This window comes from Chelonia mydas, chromosome 3 (genome assembly GCF_015237465.2).
Source record: "Chelonia mydas isolate rCheMyd1 chromosome 3, rCheMyd1.pri.v2, whole genome shotgun sequence".
NCBI classification, from domain to species: Eukaryota; Metazoa; Chordata; order Testudines; family Cheloniidae; genus Chelonia; species Chelonia mydas.
Genome location: NC_057851.1, coordinates 183566078 through 183590287, shown reverse-complemented (window position 1 = coordinate 183590287; position 24210 = coordinate 183566078). Strand labels below are relative to the sequence as shown.

The following is a 24210-nucleotide window of genomic DNA, read 5'->3' as shown; positions in this document are numbered from 1 at the left end:
GGTGCAGGCTCTGGGGTGGGGCTGAGGATGAGGCTTTGTGGTGCAGGAGGATGCGTCGGTCTGGGACCACGGGGTTCAGAGGGCAGGAGGGGGATCAGGGCTGTGGCAGGGGGTTGGGGTGTGGGAGGGGTTCAGGTGCAGGCGCCAGGCAGCACTTACCTCAAGCAGCTCCCAGAGGCGGCGGCATGTCCCCCCTCTGGCTCCTACGCAGAGGCACAGCCAGGCAGCTCTGTACGCTCCCCTGTCTGCAGGCGCCGCCCCTGCAGTTCCCATTGGTCATGGTTCCTGGCCAATGGGAGCTGCGGGGGTGATGCTTGGGGCGGGGGCAGTGTGTGGAGCTCCTTGGCTGCCCCTATGTGTAGGAGCCAAAGGGGGAACATGCCACTGCTTCCAGGAGCTGCGCGCAGCCACAGTTCACGTGGAGAGGGGAAAGCCCCCGACCCTGCTCCCTGGCAGGAGCTCAAGGGCCAGATTAAAATGTCTGAAGGGCCGGATGTGGCCCCCAGGCTTTAGTTTGCCCAACTCTGCTTTAAAGGATGCCTTTTTGTCTCTCACTGCTTCTTCTACTTTGTTGTTTAGCCACGGTAACACTTTTTTGGGTCTTACTGTGTTTTTTAATTTGGGGTATACATTTAAGTTGAGCCTCTATTATGGTGTCTTGAAAAAGTTTCCTTGCAGTTTACAGGGATTTCACTTTTGGCACTGTACCTTTTAATTTCTGTTTAACTAACATCCTCATTATAGTGTAGTCCCCCTTTCTGAAATTAAATGCTACCATGTTGGGCTGCTGTGATGTTTTCCTTGCCACAGGGATGTTAAATTTAATTATATTACTGTCATTATTACCAAGCGGTCAAGCTATATTCACCTCTTGGACCACATCCTGTGCTCCATTTAGGACTAAATCAAGAATTGCCTCTTCTCTTGTGGGTTCCAGGACTAGCTGCCCCAAAAAGCAGTCATTTAAGATGTCAATAAACTTTAACTCTGCATCCTGTCCTGAGGTAACATGTACCAAGTCAATATCAGGATAGTTGAAATCCCCCATTATTATTGAGTTTTTTATTTTTATAGCCTCTCTAATCTCCCTGAGCATTTCACAGTCACTATCACCATCCTGGTCAGGTGATTGGTAATATATCCCTACTGCTATATTCTTATTATTAGAGCATGGAAGTACTAGCCATAGAGATTCTGTGGTACAGTTTGCTTCATTTAAGATTTTTACTCCATTTGATTCTATGCTTTCACATGTAGTGCCACTTCCCCACCAGCACGAATTGTTTTGTCCTTCCGATATATTTTGTACCCTGGTATTACTGTCCCCCATTGATTATCCTCATTCCACCAAGTTTCTGTTATGCCTATTATAGCAATGTTCTCATTTAATACGAGGCACTCCAGTTTACCCATCTTATTATTTAGACTTCTAGCATTTGTATATAAGCACTTCAAAAACTTGTCACTTTTTAGCTGTCTGCCATTACATGATGTAATTGAATGGGCCTCTTTCATTTGACTATTTCTCATCAGGTCCTACCCATATTTTATCCTTTTCCATCCTCCTTACTAGGACAGAGAGAATCTCCATTAATAGAGCCTCCCCTAAGGGATGTCGCTGTCCGAACCATGTGCTCCTCCACACCTGTCGGCTTTCCCCCAGCCCTTAGTTTAAAAACTGCTCTACAACCTTTTTAATTTTAAGTGCGAGCCATCTGGTTCCATTTTGGTTTAGGAGAAGCCCATCCTTCCTGTATATACTACACGTTGTTGAGGTATAAAAGCCATCCGGCACATCTGTCCCAGAAGGAATCAAGTTGCATTCTTCAAGATCCACAGCAACCTCGTGAGCCTCATGTGCTTACGCCACAGACATCTGCAAAGCAGCCACATACTCACCGGCTTACACCTCTATCAGACACTATAAGGTGGACTTGCTGATTTAACGGATGCCTTGTTTAGCAGGAAGATGCTGCAGATGGTGGTGGTTCAGAATAACCTTGCCATTTGACTGGTTTCAGAGTAGCAGCCGCGTTAGTCTGTATTCGCAAAAAGAAAAGGAGGACTTGTGGCATCTCAGAGACTAACAAATTTATTTGAGCATAAGCTTTCGTGAGCTACAGCTCAATTCATCGGCTGTAGCTCACGAGAGCTTATGCTCAAATAAATTTGTTAGTCTCTAAGGTGCCACAAGTACTTGCCATTTGAGCATTTCAAAAAGGGAGATCTTTCCTGTTTATGTTCACTTTTCTATCCCTTTCTGCTCCGGTTTACAGCTCGCTACTTCCCATATGTATCAGAATTGTGGGAGACCCTAGGCTGCAGCATGGAAAAGTTCTTAACTGATAATTTCCTTTCTGCTAGCAGCATCTCCCACAATTCTTCCCAACATGGGTAGCTTCACAGCCTGGCTCAGTAATTTATTTGGATAGTTGCTCCACAGGTAGTGGTCTACTGTACATAGTTAACTAGTTGGCACTGAAGTTATTGTTACTAATCATTGTCTAAGAGTTTTTACAGGTTTGGAATGAATCATCTGGCAGCAAACAGGAGAAAGGGGTATAACCTAGCACAGGCTGTGCTGCAGCTTTGAACCCGCTCCGGAGACTGGAGACAGGCAGGGAGTAACCCGTACGTCTCAGAGTTATGGGAGACGCTGCTAGCAGAAAGGAAATTATCAGGTAAGAAATTTTCCATTCTTCCATCTGTGCCTTCTTTGAGGTCCATTGCCATCTCACTCTACTACTTTGTTCTCCTTGCAACTCATCCTCCTTTTAACCTGATATGAACTATCTCTCTTATTGCACTGCCTTATCCTCATCCTGGGAGATTTCAGTTTCCACATTGACCCACTTGATTCTTGGTTCCCCTCCTTTAACTGGCCCGTTCAGTCTCCATTTTTGGACTGACTCCGCGACTCATCATCTCATTCACTTTCCTGGCTTGGGTCTTCTGCAAACACTGTTGTCTTTCGATCCACCTACCTCTGAATTCCCTCTTTCTGACTGCAAGTTACTGTCCTCCATCATCACTCACTTCCCTCCCCCATTCTATCCCAAAGGGACTTAGGATTTGAGACACTCAGCATTGCAACGCCTAACGTTTAGACCCCTAGAAAACTCACAAGAACAACATTGTGATCCAAAGCCTGAATTAGGTGCCTACGCTCCTCAGGCGATGCATGGGATGGGATCTTAGGGGTCTTAGGATGGGATCCACAAAAGCCAACATGCTAGGCGGAGAGCTGCCTCAACCAGTTGACGGTTCGCTGAGAAGAGGGTTGTGTCTTTACTGCCCCCCTCCTTTCCTCACAGAGTTAGGTGCCTAAATCAGGGCTGCAGGGAGATGCCTATCTCTACTAGTGATCCACAAATAGCAACCCCTATCCTGGAATCAAGCGGCTTAGGCACCTAAATCATTTCTTGTGAGAATGGGTTTTGTGCCTCCCTCTGTTCGTACAACCACGAGGAGGTCGCGGTGGTGTTCTTGTGAGAATGAGTTACGTGCTGGCCTCACTCCACACAAATCAGGAGGAAGTGGGGTTCCCACCTTATAACTTTTAGCCCAGTGGTTAGAACACTCACCTGGGAGACCCAGTTCAATTCTCAGCCAATGGGAGCTGCGAAGCCAGCAATCTGGGCTGAGGCAGCACGCAGAGCTGCCTGGCCATGCCTCCACCTAGCAGCTGAGCAAGGGGATGTCACCGCTTCCAGGGAGCCCCCCAGGTAAGCGCCGCCCAGAGCCCGCCTCACCCTGTCCTGTGCCCCAACCCCCTGCCTCCTCCCACACCCAAACTGTTGCTGGGGGGAGGGCGTGGGGGCCCGAGACTACCCCAGCAGCGGCCGGTGCACCTGGCACAGGGGCTGCCTGAGCCGCCCCTGAGCCAGGCACCAGACGCTGCAGAAGTCACAGAATCCGCAACGTCTGTGAAACTCGCAGCCTTAGTTATGACAATCCAGATTCTCAAAGGTATTTAGGTGCCTATCTCCCACTGATTTCAATGGCTTTTGGAGCATTCATAAACCATGCAATAATTACCCAAATAATGCTTTAGGACATGTTAGAGAAGGCCTGGGTTCCCTCTGATTTGCAAAACACCTTTTATATACCACACCACATGGAAAGTTTCATTAGTACCTGCTCCTGATCCCATTGAAATTGATCCAAAAAGAGTAAATTATTCCCTTTTCCTTTGGGCCTTAGATAGTCCCACCATTGGCCTCTAAATTGAATTAATAAATACTAGAAAGGGTATCAGTGACTTACACCAGTGGGACCTCATAGTTTATGTAAAAGAAAAATGTAGGTTAGTTGATATATCTTGCGATGGCATGCAGTACATCCCTCAGTTTATCCCTGGGTTTGAGAGCCAACAGTCAAAGAAGTTCCCAGTGCTTAGATACCAGCACTGGTATAAAATGTTTGTTATTACTCGTTCGTTCAGTGCCATTGATAGGCAACGTGGTAGGCAGGTGGTAGAGAAAATGCAATTTGTTATGGAAGGAGAGTAGGAGCCATTGGAAGGATGTGCTGGGGAGGGGGAAGAATATTTTTACGAAGAAAAATTGGATCTACTTGAAAGATGCTGTGAGAAGTGGGCAGTCCAGCGATGAGGTTGCAGTAGTAAAAATGATAAATAACTGGAGAATATCTGGCAGTGGGAACAGTGATGAAATGAGGGATTTTTGGAGAGAGAGAGGAAGAATTGGCATGATTTTCCAGCAGCTTAGTTAGGAAGGAAGAAAAATTGGATGAGAGAAGACAACTGTGACATACAGGCTGTAAGCGTGATTGACTGAAGATGGTGACATTTCCAGCCATGATAGAATGGAGAGTTTGGGGCAAGCTAAGAAGTTCAGTTTGCCATGTGTAATCTGAGTTTGTGGCTGGACATCTAGGAGGAGATGTAACAGTTGCAGGTGTGAGGGAGGTCAGATGTGGAGACGGGTAGTCAATAGGCGGACCATGGTCCCAATCTAGGCAGCCAGATGCTTTTCCATGGACCGCATGGGTTGAAGCTGAGCTGGAGCTGTGCCCACTCCCCAGCACAGGGACCCCCAGCAGGGAGAACCGGCTGAGCTGGGCTGCAGGGTGGAGTCATGTCTCCAGGCAGCTACTTCTGCAGGCTCAGCCCCACTGGCAGTAGCACAGGGCTGGGGGGGCATTCCCCCCCCACCCCCCGCGGGGAGCCTAATGTGTCTCCATGACGCCCTCCCCCTCCAGTCAGGGAGTGATAGGGTGTCATGTGCTCACTCTGCAGCCCAATCAGAGCACTATAGGACCCTAATGCAAATCCTTTTCTGCTTGCTGTTGAGACTCCTGGGCCCTACCGGGTAACCTGGCTGGTAAGTGCCTGACAGGTCCTGTACCATCCCTTTGTGCAGGGGCCCCCTACCTGCAGACCCCCCTTCCTGGCCTTGTGCTCCCCTCCCCCTGGCCTCATACTCCCTGCCCCCAAGCGTTCCACAGGCTCCCAAGCCCCCCACCCCACCCTTGTGCACCCCCCAATGGTCCCTAGAGCTCCCACCCCCGCCTTGTGTCCTCCCCATGCCTCGTCCTTTGGGCCCTTTTTCCTGCCCCCAACTCCAACCTGCCGCTTTCCCTCCTCCAGTTGCCTGCTTCTGCCACATACTGGCCTCCGCCCTCCCCAGGGCTGCTACCTGGAGGCTCCTTGGTCCCTCCCACTACCCGAAGCCTCCTTCCTGCCAGTCAGCTATCCCAGCCCCAAAAGGGGAATCATCCCACTAGCTGGATCATAGTCCAATACTTCACCTCCGAGCTCAAAAGTACTCTCACACACACCTTGCTTTGCTGCCCAGATCCCAGCCCATACTCATTCTTCCTCCCCCTGCTTCTATGTCTGCTACCTGACATGCCTGGAGGCATGGAGGAACATTTAGGAAAGCAAGCAGCGATGCCAGGTGGCTTGGGCCAGCCCCGCATGTCCCATTTTCAATGTAGGGAAATATAGTCACCCTACTCTCCAGGCGGGGCGGGTAGGGAGCTGGCAGGCAATCGGGGAGTTTGGAGGGGCACTTGCAATGTGAACCATGATTCTCTGGAGTCTGCACCTTCACCATACCTTGACAAAAAATAATCACAGCATACTGATGGCAGTTGAAAGAACAGATGAAGATATCCAGGGATGGGGTCTAAAGGATGAGCCCAACAGAGGGAAGGGGGGAGGAGGGGAACCATTTGAAGGAGTGATCAGAGAACCATAAAAATCCAAAGAGAAGACAGAATCAAGGAGTCAAGTAATCCATGGAGCCTGAGGCCGTAACACACTGAGGAAGATGGCCGTAAAGCCCATGGACCCAGTCAGAAGCAGAACATTAATTACCTTAGAGGACTCCTGCTAAGAGTGAAGCACAGGGGATCCAGAAGAGAGACAAGAGGCACAGAAAGAGCTTGGGAATGGGAGACGGTTAGTGGTTGCAAAAGAAGAAAGGGGGTTAAACCAGGATGATGTAAGGGAAAAATCCAAATAAGAGCGTGAGGACTACAGAGGGAGCAAAAGAAGCCAGAAGATTGGAGGGGATAGTGTCAAAGGGATATCTCAACCTGTTAGAGAACAACTTCATGTCAGACAAAGGGGAACAGAGCTCCCTCCTGCTCGTATCCATTTGTTCCTAAAAATAAGTGCTCTCTGTCCTTCTCTCTTTGCACTTGAACCAGGATTTCATCCAAGAGAGTCAACAAGGACTGTAGACAGAGCTGGTCAAAAAAGGTTGATGGGAAACGTTTCTCCTGAAAAAACAGTCGTAATGTTCCATAGGGAATGTGTCAATATTTTTTTAAAAATTACCTTTTACCTTATGGAAACAGAATGTTTAGATTTTGTTTTGGAATATATTAAAATTTAAAAAAATAATTTTTAAAAATCAAAACACAATGATTTTGCTTGTTGCAAAGTGTGGTGTTTTTTGTTTGTTTGTTCAAATTTTGTTTCAAGAGAAATTTTGAAATTCAACACTTCATTCTGATTCAGAATAGAAATTTCCATTCGCCACCAGGACTTAACCAGCAGAAAGTAGAGTGGCTTAGTAAAGAAGAGGCTGGAAATGTACCACAAAAGTGGTGCAAGCAGGTATTCTGCTATAGAAACTCCTCACTTAAAGTTGTCCCGGTTAACACTGTTTTATTAGATTGCTGATCTACTAGAGAACATACTCATTTAAAGTGTCACAATGTTCTATTATAAGGTTGCTTGCCCCATTCCACCCGCTTGGTGCTCCTGCTGGGGAGCAGGGTTGGGGCATGGGGGCTTGCCCCTTTCTGCCTGCCTGGTGTTTAAGCCAGGGATTGGGGTCAGGGCACAGGGCCTTACCCCACTCACCTGGCATTCCACCCAGGTAGCGGACAAGCCCCTGACCCCATTCCCCAGCAGGAGTGCAGAACAGGGCAAGCCCCCACACCCAGCTGAACGGGGGGCAGAGCGGGGCAAGCCCCCGTGCCTTGACCCTGCCTCAACCAAGCTTCACAGTCATCAGCAGTGAGGACAGTATTAAATTGTTTAAAACTTATACATGTCTTTTGACTGGTGAAAAAAATTTCCCTGGAACCTAACCCCCCCATTTACATTAATTCTTATGGGGAAATTAGATTCACTTAATACGCAAATAGAAGGGTTTAATTTAAACTTAGTTTGCAATGTCTTTGTAAAAGTTTCTGGTTTTCATTGCCCAAGCACTTTCAGTGCTTACTCTGTTGCTCTCAATGGACACTCTGAACAACTAAATTCAGCCTTGATTCTATTTTATAAAACTGCTAAAGAAATGTACAGTTAACCACTGGTTAAGAGAGTCATGATACCTCTAGCCTGCTCTCCTAAAAATCATGCTAATACCTTAAAAAGAGTGACTGAAATTTTTTTAATCAATTGCATTTTGAGGGGTCTGACTCAATTTTTTTTTTACACACCATACCATTTCAGGATGAAAACCACAGTGTACAATAAACATGGAATTCTCTACTTTCCCCTCTCATCACAATGCTGCTGTCTTTCCCTGTCCTCCTCCCCTGCTCTACTTGTAGCTGTCAGGGAGAAAAAACTTCCTCATCCTGTATTTCATTTAAACTTACACACAATGTAAATGTCATATGGTGTCCTGTGCAAGTTTGCGTGGTCTTAGTCTTATCACAATAAAACTGTATGCCAGAAACTTGATTCTCTAAAGAATCCTTTAAGCGGGGAGGGGGGGAGGAGGAGGAAGGAACTGGTCATTTGCATGTGGTAGTTTATTGAACAGCATACATTAGAGGAAACAAAGCACACTCACTGTACAATTTTGTTTATTAACATGGCTGACTGCTATTCTGTGCATTTGATTAAAATGCAGTCTGTCACAATTTTGCCTTAAATTCAGTATTGCACAGGTAAGTAATTTTTTATTCCAATTGTTTACAAAATTACTTAATGCATTTAAGAATTCTGCCCCATTCTTGCTAAACTGTTATATCTTCACTATTAACCCACCATGGTTAACCCTTATGGTGCATTTGTGTCAAACGGTTGGGGTTTTATTTGCTTTGCTTTCATTACATTCCCATGGGTGGAATGGTTTATTAAGGTGAACTGAAAGGGTCTAAGCTAAAAACATTTTCAGAATTCCAAGAGAAGAAAACAGTCCAAGTCAGAATGGCTCTTTAAATAAATATGGAAATTGCTGAAATACAAAATTAAGTTACTTCCCTTACAGCCTTCCTGGCATCTCTGCGAGAGCATCAACTCCCATCACAGGTACCATTGGCAGAGAAAAGATGAAGACAGGAGTTTAGAAAAACAGACCAAAATAATAGCATCTCCCACAGTCAACAAGGGTTGTTCTAATTTTGTTAACCCTCAGGACCAATAGCAAAGACTTAGGTGACAGTCTTTCAAATGTGTAGCTATGCTGTTTGAAAAGATAAGCCTGCAGCTTGTTTTGTTATGGTTTGAGATTAAATGCTTTATTTTAAGTGGCTGTATAATTCACTCATTTGATTTTACAGGCTCAAACTATGTCTGGGGTATTTTTTTAAGACTTTCCAATTCACCTTTTAATCAGGAGTGCATTTAAACACAGTATTCTACCCACCAGGAATGGATTCTTACTAAACAATGCATATGTCACTTCTCTGCTCTAGCTACTAAGTAGGCCTAGTCCAGGCCCAAGTTAGTCTCTACTAAATGGCCTTGCCAGCATGATGTAATACCATGAAGTCTATAGCATCTGAGTCACACTCACATTTTCCAAATTTAAGTTATAGATAAAACAGTGATCACGTCTCAAACTGAAGGTGTCTAAATACATAATCTCACTTATGGAAGAGGCCATTTCATTCACTGAAGATCCATAAATAGTACTTAAATTATATACAGTATCACAGATGTGGATCTTTATTCATCCCCTGTAAATAAATTAATTTTCTTAAAAAAAGGGAGACAATATATATATTAAAAAAAAAGTAATGCGCTAATAAAACTAACTACAGTGCTATCATCATTCAGCATTTACTTTGGTCTGTTGCAGTAAAACACGTATTTCTTCAAAATGCTGCTTCTGCCAACGCTGTCTTGTACTGTCTTCATTACAGACAGGGACTCCTTTGCACTCTACCTGTAACTCAGTTTGAGTTGCCCGATCCTTGAAATTCAAAGCAACCGTTGCATAATGTTCTGGAAGAAGAGACGGTACAATAGTCAGTAATATGTTTATTAACCTTTGTTTTAACACCTGATTAATGAAAGTTTGCTTTACTATACTACTAAATAAAATTCAATCTTTCATGAACTCAGCTGTTGTATTATGTACATAAATGTACTTACAAGAACAAAGACAGAACAAACTCCTTACCTCAGTGGGACTAACAGCAGGCATTACATTGTGCTTTCTCAAACTTTAGCCACAATTTAAACTGGGATTAGGCCCCTAAGAAAATCCAACCTGTAAATACTATGGGGTTAGAGAAAAGACATACCATGAGGCCAGTCCCTGCATCTCCATTTCATGACAATCCTTTGGCTGGGTAACTGTAAGACAGATACAGATATACAAAAATCATGACAAAACTAATAGTCCCCCCTGCCTTTTTTCAAGAATTTCATCTGAGGGCCTGCCACATCTCATTCCAAGAGGATCCTAGCTGGCACTGGCCAAGAATTTTCCAATGAGAAAGCTTTTTCCATCATAAAATGGGGTTTTATCAAATTAAGTTTTTTCTTTGAAAAAGCTGGTTTGGTAAAAGTTTGTTTTCCAAAATTCTGAAATAAAATTTTGTGGCCTTCTCCCTTCAATTTCTGACTTTTCCACCTGGCAAAAGTTGGACAAACAGTAAATGTGAGGGAACACACTTTACTTGAAAATCCCAGCTTTTATCCAGCTCTAATCGTGACACTCATAACTGGGCACACAATTCCCTACTTTATCCTAGCAATGGACAAAGGTCAGTTGTTCATGCTTATAGCTATAGCTCTAATCAGCAGCCATTGATAATATGGACCTTAGCATGGGTGACTGGGATTACTGCAGTGGTTCTGTATTTTCCTCTGAGAAATCACAGAAAAAAAGTGGAGGGTAACTGATCCCCCATCTTGCTCAATGTACATTTGAGGCCACTGGAAGAGACAGATGGTTTGGGCTGTGGTACTATGCGTAAGATGACACACAGCTCTAGAGCTCCTTTCCATCGGTTCTAGACTGTATGGAGTCTCAGCAACTGGCTGAAATAGGGAACTGAAAGCAAACTGGCAGAGGCTTAATCCGGAAGACAGATTTGACAGCAGTTGGTTTAGAGTAGTGGTGCATTCTCCTATTCAAGGAGTTTGCTCATCCTTCAAGGAGGTTTACAAATAGGGGTATTTTTTTATTCACAACTTCCCCTAGAGTCCAAGTAGGTTCAGTTCCATTTGTGCTTAACATAACCACTGTAACTATTTCTCTATGATGTGGAACTTGCCAGTTGTTTGATTGTTGACTGGGGATGTTGCCTAAAGAGTTTCTTTAATTGTTACAGCTGGAAATGTGTGGAGTATCTTTTTATAGCCAGTCACTGGCACTATCAAATGAATTATTTCATCGGTGTGTTCCCAAGTTTCAACATCTTTATTATAACTGGAGCCACTGCACTCTCAGTCCATTTGGGGGAAAGGGGATCTTGAGCTTTAGGAAATCTGAGGCATGCCTAAAAGATGAAATACCTATAACTAAATCCTTAGTAAACATTTTTTTGGAATTAAAATTACTGCAGATTCTATCTTAAACTACTCAGGATTTGATTTAAGTAATTAAGGGATTCGAAGCTAGAATTGACACACAGCTGAATGGTAAGTTAAAGGGCTTCCGGACAGAGCATTTTCCCTAGGTCGTTTAAGAAACAACTTTTGACATTCAGAATTGTGATACACTTCTTCTCTTGTCAGAGATCAGTGGTAACTGGGACATGCTCCCTAATCGAAGCAGAGCTCTCCATGGCACTACTCTTTGCTTTGTTTTGTGTGGAAATCCAGGGGGAGTTAATACAGGTCTACACTAGATTACCTTCCTCAGCTGCCCCTATGTAGCTCTAGGGGAGCATAGCCAGGGACAGTATAGCTTCTGGCTCTGAACAGAATGGGATCTGCTTCTCCAGAGATCCACATGTTTAGTAAGTGGTACTACCGCTAATCTGTAAACTCAATCCCAAACTCTTCTATTAAAAGAGACAGTGGTAGAAAAACTCTGTAAAGCAATCATACACAGTTTTCCTCTTCCCAGGTTCCAAGTGAAGGTTTTCCTACATGATAGATAATCTGGGCCAGAAAAGGAGAAAGTCAGGAATCTTCTGCATGGTCATATTTTGTTTTTTATGAACTAAATCTGCATTAGAGAAACTAAAGCAAGGTTACATTTTACAGTGTATTCTCCCCTGTGGAGTAGCAAATTAAGAACCTTCTGGACCCAAACATCACCAGTGTGAGACTCCAAAAGGGCAGAACATGGCATCTGATTTTAAACTTCAAGGTTTCAACTTACCAATTCTATATATTCACCAGTAATACAACCATCAAACATTTGAAGTTTCCCTCCTCTTTTGGCTTGGATCACAGCACAACTTTTAGAAAATTTCTGCACCAACTAGGGAAACAAAAAGCAAACATGCATCGTGTAAGAATTTAATCAGCTATTCAATAACACATAACTTCTACGATTTCTGGGTAGCTTAGTGATATATAACGCATTCTTCCAGGATACTGGGATGAACTAAAAGGGCTACTGGAGACTCCTAATGCCAATGGTTCTGTGATTAATGCATGGCTCTCTAAAAGCAATTTTATGCGTTTGAACTTTAAAAAGTGCTCTAGTCAAATCAATATATCATTGACTTCACTAAGAAAAATCATAATATGATTAAGTTACTGTGACAGGGTCAGACCAGATGGCTACAGGAGAGTGACAGAAGGCAGATATATTAGCCCCAGATTAAGCAGATCCCTTTTTCCTGGGTAAGGTAATGGGTAGTTCCAGAACAATCAGGAACTTGCTGGAACCAATTAAGGCAGGCAGGCTAATTAGGACACCTGGAGCCAATTAAGAAGCTGCTAGAATCAATTAAGACAAGCAAGCTAAAATCAGGGCACCTGGTTTAAAAAGGACCTCACTTCAGTCAGTGAGAGGTATACTGCTGGAGGACTGAGGAGTACAAATGCTATCTGGCATCAGGAAGACGGTCCTGTGGTGAGGAGGCCATGGGGAAGTAGCCCAGAGAGTTGTAGCTGTCACACTAAACACTGTAGACAGCTGTTATCCACAGGGCCCTGGGCTGGAACCCGGAGTAGAGGGCGGGCCTGGGTTCCCCCATTGGATATAAGAGGAGTTGACCTGGACTGTGGGTCCCACCAGACGGGAAGGTCCCTGGCCTGTCCCCCAACCCACTAGGTGGATCATAGAATATCAGGGTTGGAAGGGATCTCAGGAGGTTATCTAGTCCAACCTCCTGCTCAAAGCAGGACCACTCCCCAATTTTTGCCCCAGATCCCAAATTGGCCCCTTAAGGATTGAGCTCACAACCCTGGGTTTAACAGGCCAATGCTCAAATGACTGAGCTATCTCTGTGGGGATTGTTCTCCTTCCTTTTCCCCATGCTGGCCAGTGATGAGGTTAGCTGAGTGAACGGCAGGTTTGAGCCACTAGCAAAAGTGGCCAAACTGAGGCGAGCAAATCCACCACTAAGCACAGGACCCACCAAGGCAGAGGAGGAACTTTGTCACATTACCAAGTTCTGAGAAACACGCTTGGTAGGTAAAAGGAGCAACCAATGAGGGTATGTGGAAGGGACCATTAGGTAAAACAGAGGTAGAGAGTTCAAAGCAAGTGAAGTGAAGTGGCTGCAGCTATATTTGGATTAGGAAACAGGCAGACTGATCCTCCTTCTGCCCTGATGAGATGGAAGCAGCAGTCTGGACACATGGAGCAGGATTAGTCGGAAAGTCATGAGATGTTATATTCTCTATCCCATATCAGAAGACTGACATTAATCCCTGATCCTCCTGAGAATTACGATTTTTGGAATTATTAACATTCCAGTCTAAAATCTTCTGATATATTCTAGGGCTTCTTAGGAGGACACTGATGCATCCTAAACTTGCCATATTAGTGCTTCTCCACAGTAAACCTTGCAAGAGAGGTAGATGTAATCATATCCATACACATACTAGCTAATGGAATCCATCTGTAAAATGGGGATAAGAATGCTTAACAATTGTAAAGCTCTTTGGATTACAAGTGCTTACATAAAATATTTATTATTACTGAGTATTTATTATTATTCTAAGCTGAGTGCAAAGGAGACAGAGCTGCATTTCGCTTGCATACTAATGACATGATGCGTAAGACTTCCCAATCTCTATTAGTGGAGCTGTTGTGGGTTGATAAACAATGGCCCAGCACCACCTTCCAGGGATGCTCAGAAAGAAAAAAAACAAAACTACCAAAGGGGCCAGTCTGTCTACTTTGGAAAGATCTGAAAGTAAGTTATCAATTCCTCACGGGCAATGGCATCAAAAGCCTGCTGACAGGACAAGCAAAATTAGCAGACCCTTCCTTTGGACAAGGCTAGCTGGCCAGCTTCACATCAATACACAGAGCTCAACGAAATAAACACACACCGATAAACTAAATATCTCCATTTTGCTCTCCACTTTACACGCTATGATAGTTCTTTACCTTCAAAGGTAACAACAGCACTAATAGAACAAATGGTGCTAGTTAGAATTACAAGTGGAACCCTTGTCGCGAGGGGGCATGGTCTCCCTCCCTGACAGACAGCGGCCCGGGGAGACCTGCACCCAGGACGCCTACGACCACCGCGGAAGCAGAGGAGCAGGACAGGAACGAGAAATATAAAAGGCAGACCCTCCAACTCAGTTGGAGGAGAGCTGCCGGAGGAGCAGGATGTATCTCCCCTGCTGCTGGAGCTCAGACCCCATAGAGACCGCTACAGTGGCAGAGACCTGGAGGGACTGCCGGAGCTGCCAGACACCAGGGACACCAAGGAGCTGTTAGGGCTGCCACTAGCTGTTTACCCCAGTGAGACAAACAAGGACCCCGGAACCCAGGTACCTCTCAAATGGGAGTGTAGGAAGGAGCCTAGGGAAGCCGAATAGGGTTTGGCTGTGTTACTGACTGTAAGCCAGCCAGCGTGTTGTGGCCGGATTTACCCGCTGACCCAGTGGTGGACCACTCCACCACGGTTAGGGCCCTTGGCCGGGACGCAGTGGAGTTGGGTGGGCCTGCATCCCCCTGCCACCCCACCCCTGGCAAGAGGCCTGCGTCGGTCTGTCGCCCACCCGAGCTAGGATGCCAGACGGTTTTGCTGTCGGCCCCGCCAAAGAGCTGATCCGCCTACACTGCTGTGTTGCTCTGCCGGACTGCAGGCCAGAGCTGTTAACTGTTTGCCGCCCTGCCCTGACTGAGGGCTCTGGTCCTAGTACAGATTCACTGCTGCTCTGCCTGACTGCAAGCCAGAGCCATTAACTGTTTGTGGCACTGCCCTGACTGAGGCCCCCAGGCCTATAGACTCGTAGTTGCTCTGCCTGACTGCAGGCCAGAGCCCTTATTTGTTGGCTGCCCCACCTTGGCTGCAGCTCACAGACTCAACTGCTGCCCAGCCTGGACTGCAGGTTTGGGCCTATTAACTGTTTGCTAATTTCCCCCTGAACTGAGTCGCTCCAGAGGCATTGTAGCAAGGGGCGTGGTCTCCCTCCCTGACAGACGGGGAGAGACCCAAGACCACCTTACACCTTGCATTATGGTACTATAGCTAAAGTTACTAGAAATAAGTAGCTGATGGTATTTCAGTCCCTGTTTGACTAGATTTCCCACTTTTGTTGTACAAGTGGGAATGTGTTAGTTGCACTATGAAAGTTACATAAAATTAAGGCCCTACCAAATTCAAGGTCCGTTTTGGTCAATTTTACGGTCAATAGGATTTAAAAAATAATAAATTTATGATTTCAGCTATTTAAGTCTGAAATTTCACGGTGTTGTAATTGTAAGGGTCCTGACCCCCAAAAGGCGTGTGTGTGTGGGTGGGGTGGTGGGGGGGGAGGGTGTGTTTTGCAAAATTATTTGGGGGTGGGGGGGGTTGCAGTACTGCTATCCTTACTTCTGCACTGCTGCTGGCAGCGGTGCTGCCTTCGGAGCTGGGCAGTTGGAGAGCGGAGGCTGCTGGCCAGGATCCCAGCTCTGAAGGCAGAGCTGCTGCCTGCAGAGCTGGGACCTCAATCAGCAGCCACCACTCTCCTGCCACCCAGTTCTGACGGTGGCAGCACAGAAGGAAGAGTGGCATGGTATGGTATTGCCACCTTTGCTTCAGTGCTGCTGCTGGCAGGGTGCTGCATTCAGAGCTGGGCACCTGGCCGAAAGCTGCTGCTCTCCAGCCGCCCAGCTCTGAAGGCAATGCAGAAGTAAGGGTGGCAATACCGCCCTTCCTCTGCAACTCCCTTTTGGGTCAGGACCCTCAATTTGAGAAACGTTGGTCTCCCCTGTGAAATTTGTACAGTATAGGGTAAAAGCACACACAAGACCAGATTTCATGGGAGGAGACCAGATTTCACGGTCTATGACACATTTTTCATGGCCGTGAATTTGGTAAGGCCCTACATATAATATTTTTCATTACTGATTATAATTAAACTCTTCAAATAAAATAACTTTTCTCCTTTCTGGAGCACCAATCCCTGCCGTTACATCACTAAGAACATGTGGTCCTTTGCTATAAAAAGGCTTCTTACCTCCTTAGTTATGAAGATGCTATAAAGCTCCTCTATCGGAGAGTCAAACATCTCTTTCAGAAGTATCTTTACTGTTGGAATTTTTACACCAACTGTATCCAAAGAAACTGGTAAAACAGAATCCTGTAAAGCAAACTCAGGATAAAGTGCCATTGTATATGAATAGAAAATACATATATATTCCACACCAAAACTCTATACTAGAAAAACATCATTAAGTTTGCAAAGTCAACCACTCAAAAGTTAGGAAATGCCAGGTTTAAGGCTGCCCAAGCAATATTAAGCCTCCTCCCTTGGGCATATGCATTAATTATATGATAACATACTATTCTATATTAGGATTAGATTAAGTGAGCACCACAGTCAGGCACTAGAAAAATCTGTGGCAACCCTAACATGCTTTTGGTGACAGGCAACAGAATGTGGAATGAATTAATAATGACTGAGGAAATGAGGGAAGCAGACAAATTTCAGCCTCTCCCTCTTGAAGCTGTCATTGTCACTGACAGAACACTGGAAGTGAAGAACAGGACACCTTTGATCTCCCTTTCACTGTCTGAAGATTCTGTGGCCCAGCAATTATTCTATTTCCACATTACCTGAGCACTACACAGACTGGTCATAGCATTCATGTTGGTGAATTTACTGGCCTCCATCCCAAAGGTGATTTTAAAAGTGCACCAAACACTTACTGTTACAAATGAATGCTCCACATTATAGCACTATGTACATCTGCTGTTAGTCACGGGATAAATCTTAAATTCTCTATTCCTCCTATGATGGCAGAGTTTGGGGCCAATAGCATCCATCTTTCCCAGTGAAACTTACATGGTAACTCCTAATGCCAGCATACCTGCATGTTATTCTCACTCAATTTTTTTTTAACCGCTAGTTCCGGACCAGCTGAAGTTTTGGTTGGTAGGATCATTCCCAGAGTAAACTCTGTAAACAGAGGAAGTAAAAAATACCGTCTAACATGAGGCCAACCTGTACACCCAACTACACCCCTCGCCCCCACTACAACCAAGCCCTTCCCCCTCTGCTCAGAACCATATTTATTTTGGTAAAGATCTGAAAATGAGAATAGCCTGATTTCCACTAAATTCAGGCTTTCAGTTTTTGATTTTTCACCAAAATTAATAGAGTTCTGTCCACTTATGCCTAGAACATTCCCTGAAATTTTGGAATTGATTGGATACTGTTTTCAGAAGTTACCACATTACAGATACAGAGAAACGCCATTGAGTTAAGTGTATGGCCTTGCTTTGCTCAGCCAATTAATTTGTAAGATCTTTAAGGCAGGGACTGTATCTCCTCATATGTTTGTATAGCGCTTATGACATTATGGTTCTGGTCCCGATTAGTGCCTCCCGGGCTTTACTCCAAAATAAACAACTTTGAATATCCTGACTTCGGTGAAATTAAAACCTTAATTATAATACTGCATTAACATGAAGGCATTGGGGTTTTGTTTTGTTCTTAAAGTGATATGAAAACAGTTTCTACCAACTCAGATGAAAATGGATCAATCTATTCAAGCAGGGAGATTGCACATAATTGGCCCATATAGTCACAGAAATGATGTTAATGTACCTGTTTTAAGAACTTTCAGATAATGTCTGAGAGCCTCCCTGACTTTTGAAGTTCCTTCTGTTCTCATAAGATCCTTTAGCACATCTCCATCTCCTTTCTTTTTGCTTACACTTATCTGTAAACAAACATACCAATCTAAGAGATGCTTTGTACAATTTGATTTTTGGGGAACAACAGTGTTGGTTTATTCAGAGGACAGGCACAGAATAGATATTTCAAGTGCAAACTTTCCTACTTTATCATGCCTTTAAGCTAAAACTGGATACTGTTTCTTTTTCTAAAAGGAAACACAAGCAATTTTGTCTCCATAATAAATCAAGAACTAGCTGAAGTTTAGATAGGTTTCTCCCCCTATGCAGGAGTTCTTTAGAGACCACAGTATCAACTGTATCATTAGGCTAGCACCAAAGTAGAGGCCTTAAGATTAAAAAATGACAAACAGTGAAGCAAACATAGGGCTCAATTCTTATCTCAAACACGTGGCTCTGTATTACCATGAGCTGCATCTTTTAAAGTCTGATACTGTGCATGCTTAGTAGCTAACTTTGGAGGATATGTATTTACGTATCGGAGGACAGAAGTGAGCCATTAATGTTTTTGGTTCTTGACATCTTTTGTCTTTAGATCACTAAAGACAGACTAGCTAAGTCATGTTTCAGAGTAGCAGCCGTGTTAGTCTGTATTCGCAAAAAGGAGTATTTGTGGCACCTTAGAGACTAACAAATTTATTTGAGCACAAGCTTTTGTGAGCTACAGCTCACTTCATCGGACGCATTCGATGAAGTGAGCCCCTAGCTAAGTCATGTTGTTCTCCCAGGTATTCACTAATTACGCTTTTTTTTTTTAAACCCTTTGGTAACTATTATTCAGTTAACAGGAAATTTAATGGCAGCCAAAGTTATTAATTTTATTTAAAAATTCCTGCCCTATACAGCTATGTTAGTATTTATTACCTACCTCTGTATCATCCACCTCATTTTCTTCTGACAGGTTAGGAATTTCAACAAATCCCTCATGTTTCTCACCAGATTCTTTCATTGTACCTGCATTAACAGAATGAATTCTTAAATGTAATAACTAAATAACTGTATTTTCCATCGCAACAGTTTTACCCTTGTAAATGCTTTCTGCAGAACTACTATTTAAAAGGATGGATTACTTACCTTGTAGTAACTTAAGTTTTTTGAAATGTGTTGTCCCTGCACATAGTGCATTCAGGTTTTGCATGCCCTCCATGTACCCAGAACTGGAGATTTTTCCCTAAGAGCGTCCATCTGTTCCACATATCTGCCCCCACACTCTTCATGCTCCACACCAAGGGAATAAAGGGGAATAAACCACTACCATTATAGTTCCCTCTCTACTGACTAAACGGGGGAGGAAAGGTGGGTAATGCACTACACAGGAACAACCCATCTCAAAGAACTCAAATTAAGATTAATGCATCCTTCTTCGACTGATTGTCCCTATATGTAGTGCACTTCAGGTGATTCACAAGCACTGTCTCTTTAAGGAGGTGGGTGCCTGGAATCCTATGGAACAACAGATTGCAGAACTGCCCTGCCTAGAGAAATATTAGAAGCAGCTGCTTGCACCAGCGCACAGTGCAGAGAACTCTGCAGATGTCAGTAATAGGGACATCGCTATGTGACGCTACCAATGATGCCTAAACTCAAGCTGTGTATGTTCATATGCTATCCTCAAGGGAGAAATTGTTCATCTCAGAGTAGGATGCATCCCAAGATCTACTTTGACAGCCTGTGAGAGAAGATGGCCTCTCCTTTCAGACATTCTGCAAATGTGACAAAGTCTAGGAGACTTTTGAAAGGACTTTGTTCTTTGCAGGAAAGAGGCAAGAGCCCTATGTTGCCAGTGAGTGCCATGCCACCTCTTCCTAGCTAGAAAGAGGTTTAGGCTAAAACACAGATCGATGGATACTTTGGTTGATGCACCACCACCACCTTAGGGACAAACTTAGCATGTAGTCTCACAGATGCCTGGCCCTTGTGGAAAACTGTACAAAACTGGAGGGTCAGCCATGAGCACTTCTAGCTCCAAGTCTTCTGGCTGACATGATAGTGACCAAAAATGTTCCCTCACAGACAGATCTAGTAAAGAGCATGATCCCAAGGGCTCAAATGGTGACTTAGTAATGGTTGAGAACAAAGTTCAAGTCCCAAGTTGGTACTGGTTTTGCCACTGGAGGGAAGTCTCAAATCATACTCACCAGGAAGCAGACTGTGACAGAGTGGGAAAATATAGAGTAAGTGTCTACCAGCAGATGAAATGCACTGATGACCAGAAGGTGTACTCTAAGTGAGCTAAAAGACAGCCCTGAGGATTTAAGGACAAAAGAAGTCCAATACATTCAGAATCTTTGCCTGTGAAGGAGGAATTCCCTGTCAGTTACACCAAAACAAAAATATTTCCATTTTGCTTTGTAACATTTCCTGGTAGAGTCCTTTCTACTGCTGCTTACGATAGCCTGGACATCAGCTGAACAACCCCAACAGCCACACAAATACCATGTTTTCAGGTGAAGCGTGGCTGGGTCTGTCCTTTGTCCTGGGTTAATAGTTAAGGTATCAGGAGAATGCAGAGGGGAGATCAGGCAGATAGTTGCAGAAGTATAGAGTACTTTAGAACTGTTGGCCAACCTGGTGCATGACTTGTGCTTTATGTTGTCTGATTTTCCTCAATGTCTGAGGTAAAAGGGGAATCGGGGATAAAGGGGTATTGCAAGGCTCCCAACCACTGTCTGAGAAACACATCGCCCAGAGAGCCTGGACTACAACCCCCCGTGGAGCAGAACTTTTTGCACTTGTTGTTCACAAGGGATGTGAAAAAAATCCATGGATGAGACACCCCACACCCAGAAACATCTTCTGGAGAGTCAGGTCATGTAGCTCTAACTCTCATTCTAAGGAGAACTGTTTACTCAGATAATCTAGGGTGTTTGTGGATCCCTGGCAGGTGGACAGCAGTTAAAGTAATTTGCATGGGACTGCATAGTTCCAAAGGGTGATGGCCTCCACTCCTCCCTGCTTGTTATAGGCCACCTGGATTTACTGGCCATAGATACATGGGAGGAATCATTCACAGGCTCATCGGACTCTGATTTGAAACAGACTTCTGAGGGGACCATGTCCCTTGGACTGTCCCTCCATGTCAACGCCCCAGTCTAAGAAGGATGTGAGTGTGATCATAGTCTTTACTGAAAGCAGGGAGTTGAACAGTATCCCCACGCATACTTTTGCTCTGTCCTCCTACGAAATAAGGGAGGCTAAAATCCTTTGGAGAATCATAATTAGCAAGGTGAGATTGCACTTGCCTGGAGCCTTCCCAAAGCAAACGGCATTTATTCTTAAGGGCAAAAGCAGAAAAAAAAAAAAAAAAGTTCCTATATACATGGTAAAAGTTTACCAGAGGTCACCCCCATCAGTCTCATGGGGCTGTAGTAGGTCAAAGTCTTTCTAACCCTTCTGCAAGGGTTGATGCTCTCTTAGACGAAAGGTTCAGGGAACAACAGGTCTTCTGGAGCTGGGATGCAAGCTGCAGCCATTGGAGTCAAGAGTCATTTCCACAGCTCAGGTTGTTGAAGTAAAGGGCACCAGATCCTTCAGTACGGAAGAGGATTTCAGTGCCAAAGAAACAGATTCTGCACTTGGATGGGATGTGGGTTTCCCCCAGGCATCCATGACAAACATGTGTCAGGGAAGTCTGTGACCAGGAAGCGTTTGTGGCCCTTCATGCAGTTTTTGAAACTGTGTGTGTGTGGTTCCCCTCACACAGACCAAAAAATAGGAAACCAAACCCTTAACACTATCTAACTAAAAAAATTTCTTAGGTAGTTTTTAGTATAAACTTCTAAAACTATTTACAAAGAGAGCTGAAGTAGTCAGCAAGGACAGTGAAGCTCCATCATAGACCACAAGTGGCAAGAAGGAACTAAGATGGTGGTGATCCAACAGCCCCCTTTATTCCGTTGGCGTGCAGCTGATGGAGAATGGATGCATGTGTGTGGACCAGACAGACACTGCTAGGAAAAAACAGCCATCCTGAGCGCATGTGCAACCTGAAGTGCACTATACGTAGGAACAATCACTCAAAGGAGAATAATTAAACCAACTGAAAGAACTAAAACGGAATTAATAAAACACAAACTCATTAAGCTGCTTTTAAACTTAGGATATCATCTTAGTGAGTCACTGATACTTCTGTGTAGGTGCATGAGAGTACAAACACCTCCTCCCTAATCAAGCTTTGTGCTGCCATTCTGCCAATGTTCTTACCCTCATCTGTCCATTTGTCAACTTCTTGCACAATCACATTTGTGCCTTCTTCCATACAGCCCCTACGCATGTTGTGGCCTTCCCCATCACCATTATATCCTTCTTAAAGGCCTGCTTCTGCTAGTGAATCCAACTGAATTCTGTATGGGAAAAAAACAACCCTATTTGTTGTTCCCTTTCTGCTAACGTCACTCTGTCTATCCTTAGAGTTTCTTGGAGCAGGGATCATCCCTTTGTGAATGTCTGGAAATCGCCTAGCATATTATAGCTGTTAACATAAGTCAGCAATAATATGTATACATGCACAGAGCTATATACATCTCTACTGAATTTTAAAAATAAAAGGCTTGACCCTGCAAACGCTTCTGAGAGAAGTACTTGCTTTGCAAATAGTGCCACTGACCTCAACAGGGCAACTCGTGGTAGTAATCCCTACGCTAGTAAGGCCTTGTCTACACTTGCAGTAGTGTGCAGCGTATGTGTAGCTACACTCCACAGTGGAAAGCAGGGACAGGTTCTGGCAGGGGGAGGCAGTGAGGAAAGGTCAGAACCTCTCCCCACGGCCTCCCACCAGCCACAGTCTCTCCTTGCCACAGGGATGGGCTCCAGCAGCTCCCTGTGATGAGGAAAAGCTCCAGCAATGGGGAGCTCTTGAAGCCTTTTCCACTGCCTCTCCCCTGCCAGAGAGTCTTTCCCCACTGTCAAAACCTTTCACTATGGCAGGAAAAGGCTCCAGCAGCAGGGAGGCAGTAGGACACTACACTGCTAAAAACAGCAATGGGAGGCACTGTGGAGCGTAGAGAGAGCTGTGTAGGAGCTATGCCAGAACCTTAGGGTATGTCTTTACTCCACTTGTCTAAGCAGTGTCTCATCATCTACACTGCTGTTTACATCTGTTCTAGGCGTGTGTGCAGTGCTTGTACTATACATGCCATCATAAATGAAGCCTTAGACCATGATCCTGGAACTTGCGCGCACACACACACACACACACAGACTGATGGCACTTGAACAGAACCTCAGGGACGGCAATGGGGCTCCACACAGGCACAGCAGTGCACATGAGTGCAAGAAGTTGCAGGATCAGGCCCTTAGTCCACACTGTTCTGCTTTAATTATTACAGTTCTGTGAACAGCTCTTGTTTTAGTAAAGATTCCTCCTCTTATTCTTAAAAAGTTTCTCGTTGTTCATTAAATTTATTCACCCAGCAGATCTGGTTTAAATGCTCTTCAGACTGTACCAGTGGCATTTCCATTCTGTCATAGCACCAATTACCTTTACAGTGTCTTATGTCATACCATTAAATGTTATTTTAACATGTACAACTGCCCAGCAGCAAAGATGTTCATCAATGCTCACAGCAAAAGTCTCTAACAAACACCCTGCAATATCATGTACTACATTTTTGCAGTAACACCCTGCAGGGACAGGCACTGCTGCAAAGGGGTGAATCAGCTTAAAGACACAAAGTCACTTAGAAGTTGCATCTTCCAAATATCCAGATCCAACTGTCACTTAACTCAATGGAAAAACTTCCTTTAACAACTTTATGCACAGGATTGTGCCCTGAATGAGCACCAGACTATCCATTGAAAGAAATGCCCATGCATGAATATATCCTGAATTGCCGCAGGTGAAGCTCACACTAAAATAGGCAAAAAGACATTTATGTGCAGTTTCTGTTAATATCTGAAGGAAAAATGAGGTTTTTTACTTCTTAGTCAATCAGTGTGCCCAAAGAAAATGTGTGTTTAGACTTCTTTTTTGAACAATGGGGCACATACCTGCAGGATGGCATTTCTAGCCAAGCTCGCTGAATGGATAAGAGTTTAGGGAAGTGTTGAGAAACCACGTAATCGTTGCAAAAAAAACTAACAAAGATACAAATAATACTAACTGGAAGGTCTACTTTATGACTAACAGTAATAGAGGCTTTTTAAACATTCAATTTTTATTTTTAAAAAACTGCTAATAATGCTGTACATATCAGTCAGTTGGACAGAAAATATCTGTGCCGGTGAGCAAATTCTAATCTAAATAGTTACTGGATAGAGCCACACTGCTCACTG

General features: G+C 44.4%; 1 protein-coding gene across 5 annotated transcripts in view; it reads right to left on the bottom strand.

Moving 5' to 3' along the window:
• The window catches only part of LOC102940760 (activator of 90 kDa heat shock protein ATPase homolog 2), a 40033-nt gene that overhangs the window by 8551 nt on the left and 7272 nt on the right, over positions 1-24210 (bottom strand). For 3 of the 5 annotated variants that reach the window (XR_006289921.1, XR_006289922.1, XR_006289923.1), the window contains exons 3-10: positions 18806-18891; positions 17849-17963; positions 17109-17197; positions 16256-16378; positions 11997-12098; positions 9964-10015; positions 9501-9661; positions 1900-2039 (exon numbers count right to left, since the gene is read on the bottom strand). Coding sequence is in view for 1 of the 5 variants with exons in the window: in XM_043543903.1 (XP_043399838.1) it covers positions 9486-9661; positions 9964-10015; positions 11997-12098; positions 16256-16378; positions 17109-17197; positions 17849-17963; positions 18806-18891 (743 nt within the window). In the remaining 4 variants the exon portion in view is untranslated. Of the gene's footprint in view, positions 1-1899; positions 2040-7850; positions 9662-9963; positions 10016-11996; positions 12099-16255; positions 16379-17108; positions 17198-17848; positions 17964-18805; positions 18892-22140; positions 22281-24210 lie in introns of those variants that run through there. The other 2 variants (XR_006289925.1, XM_043543903.1) reach the window with 2 other exon arrangements.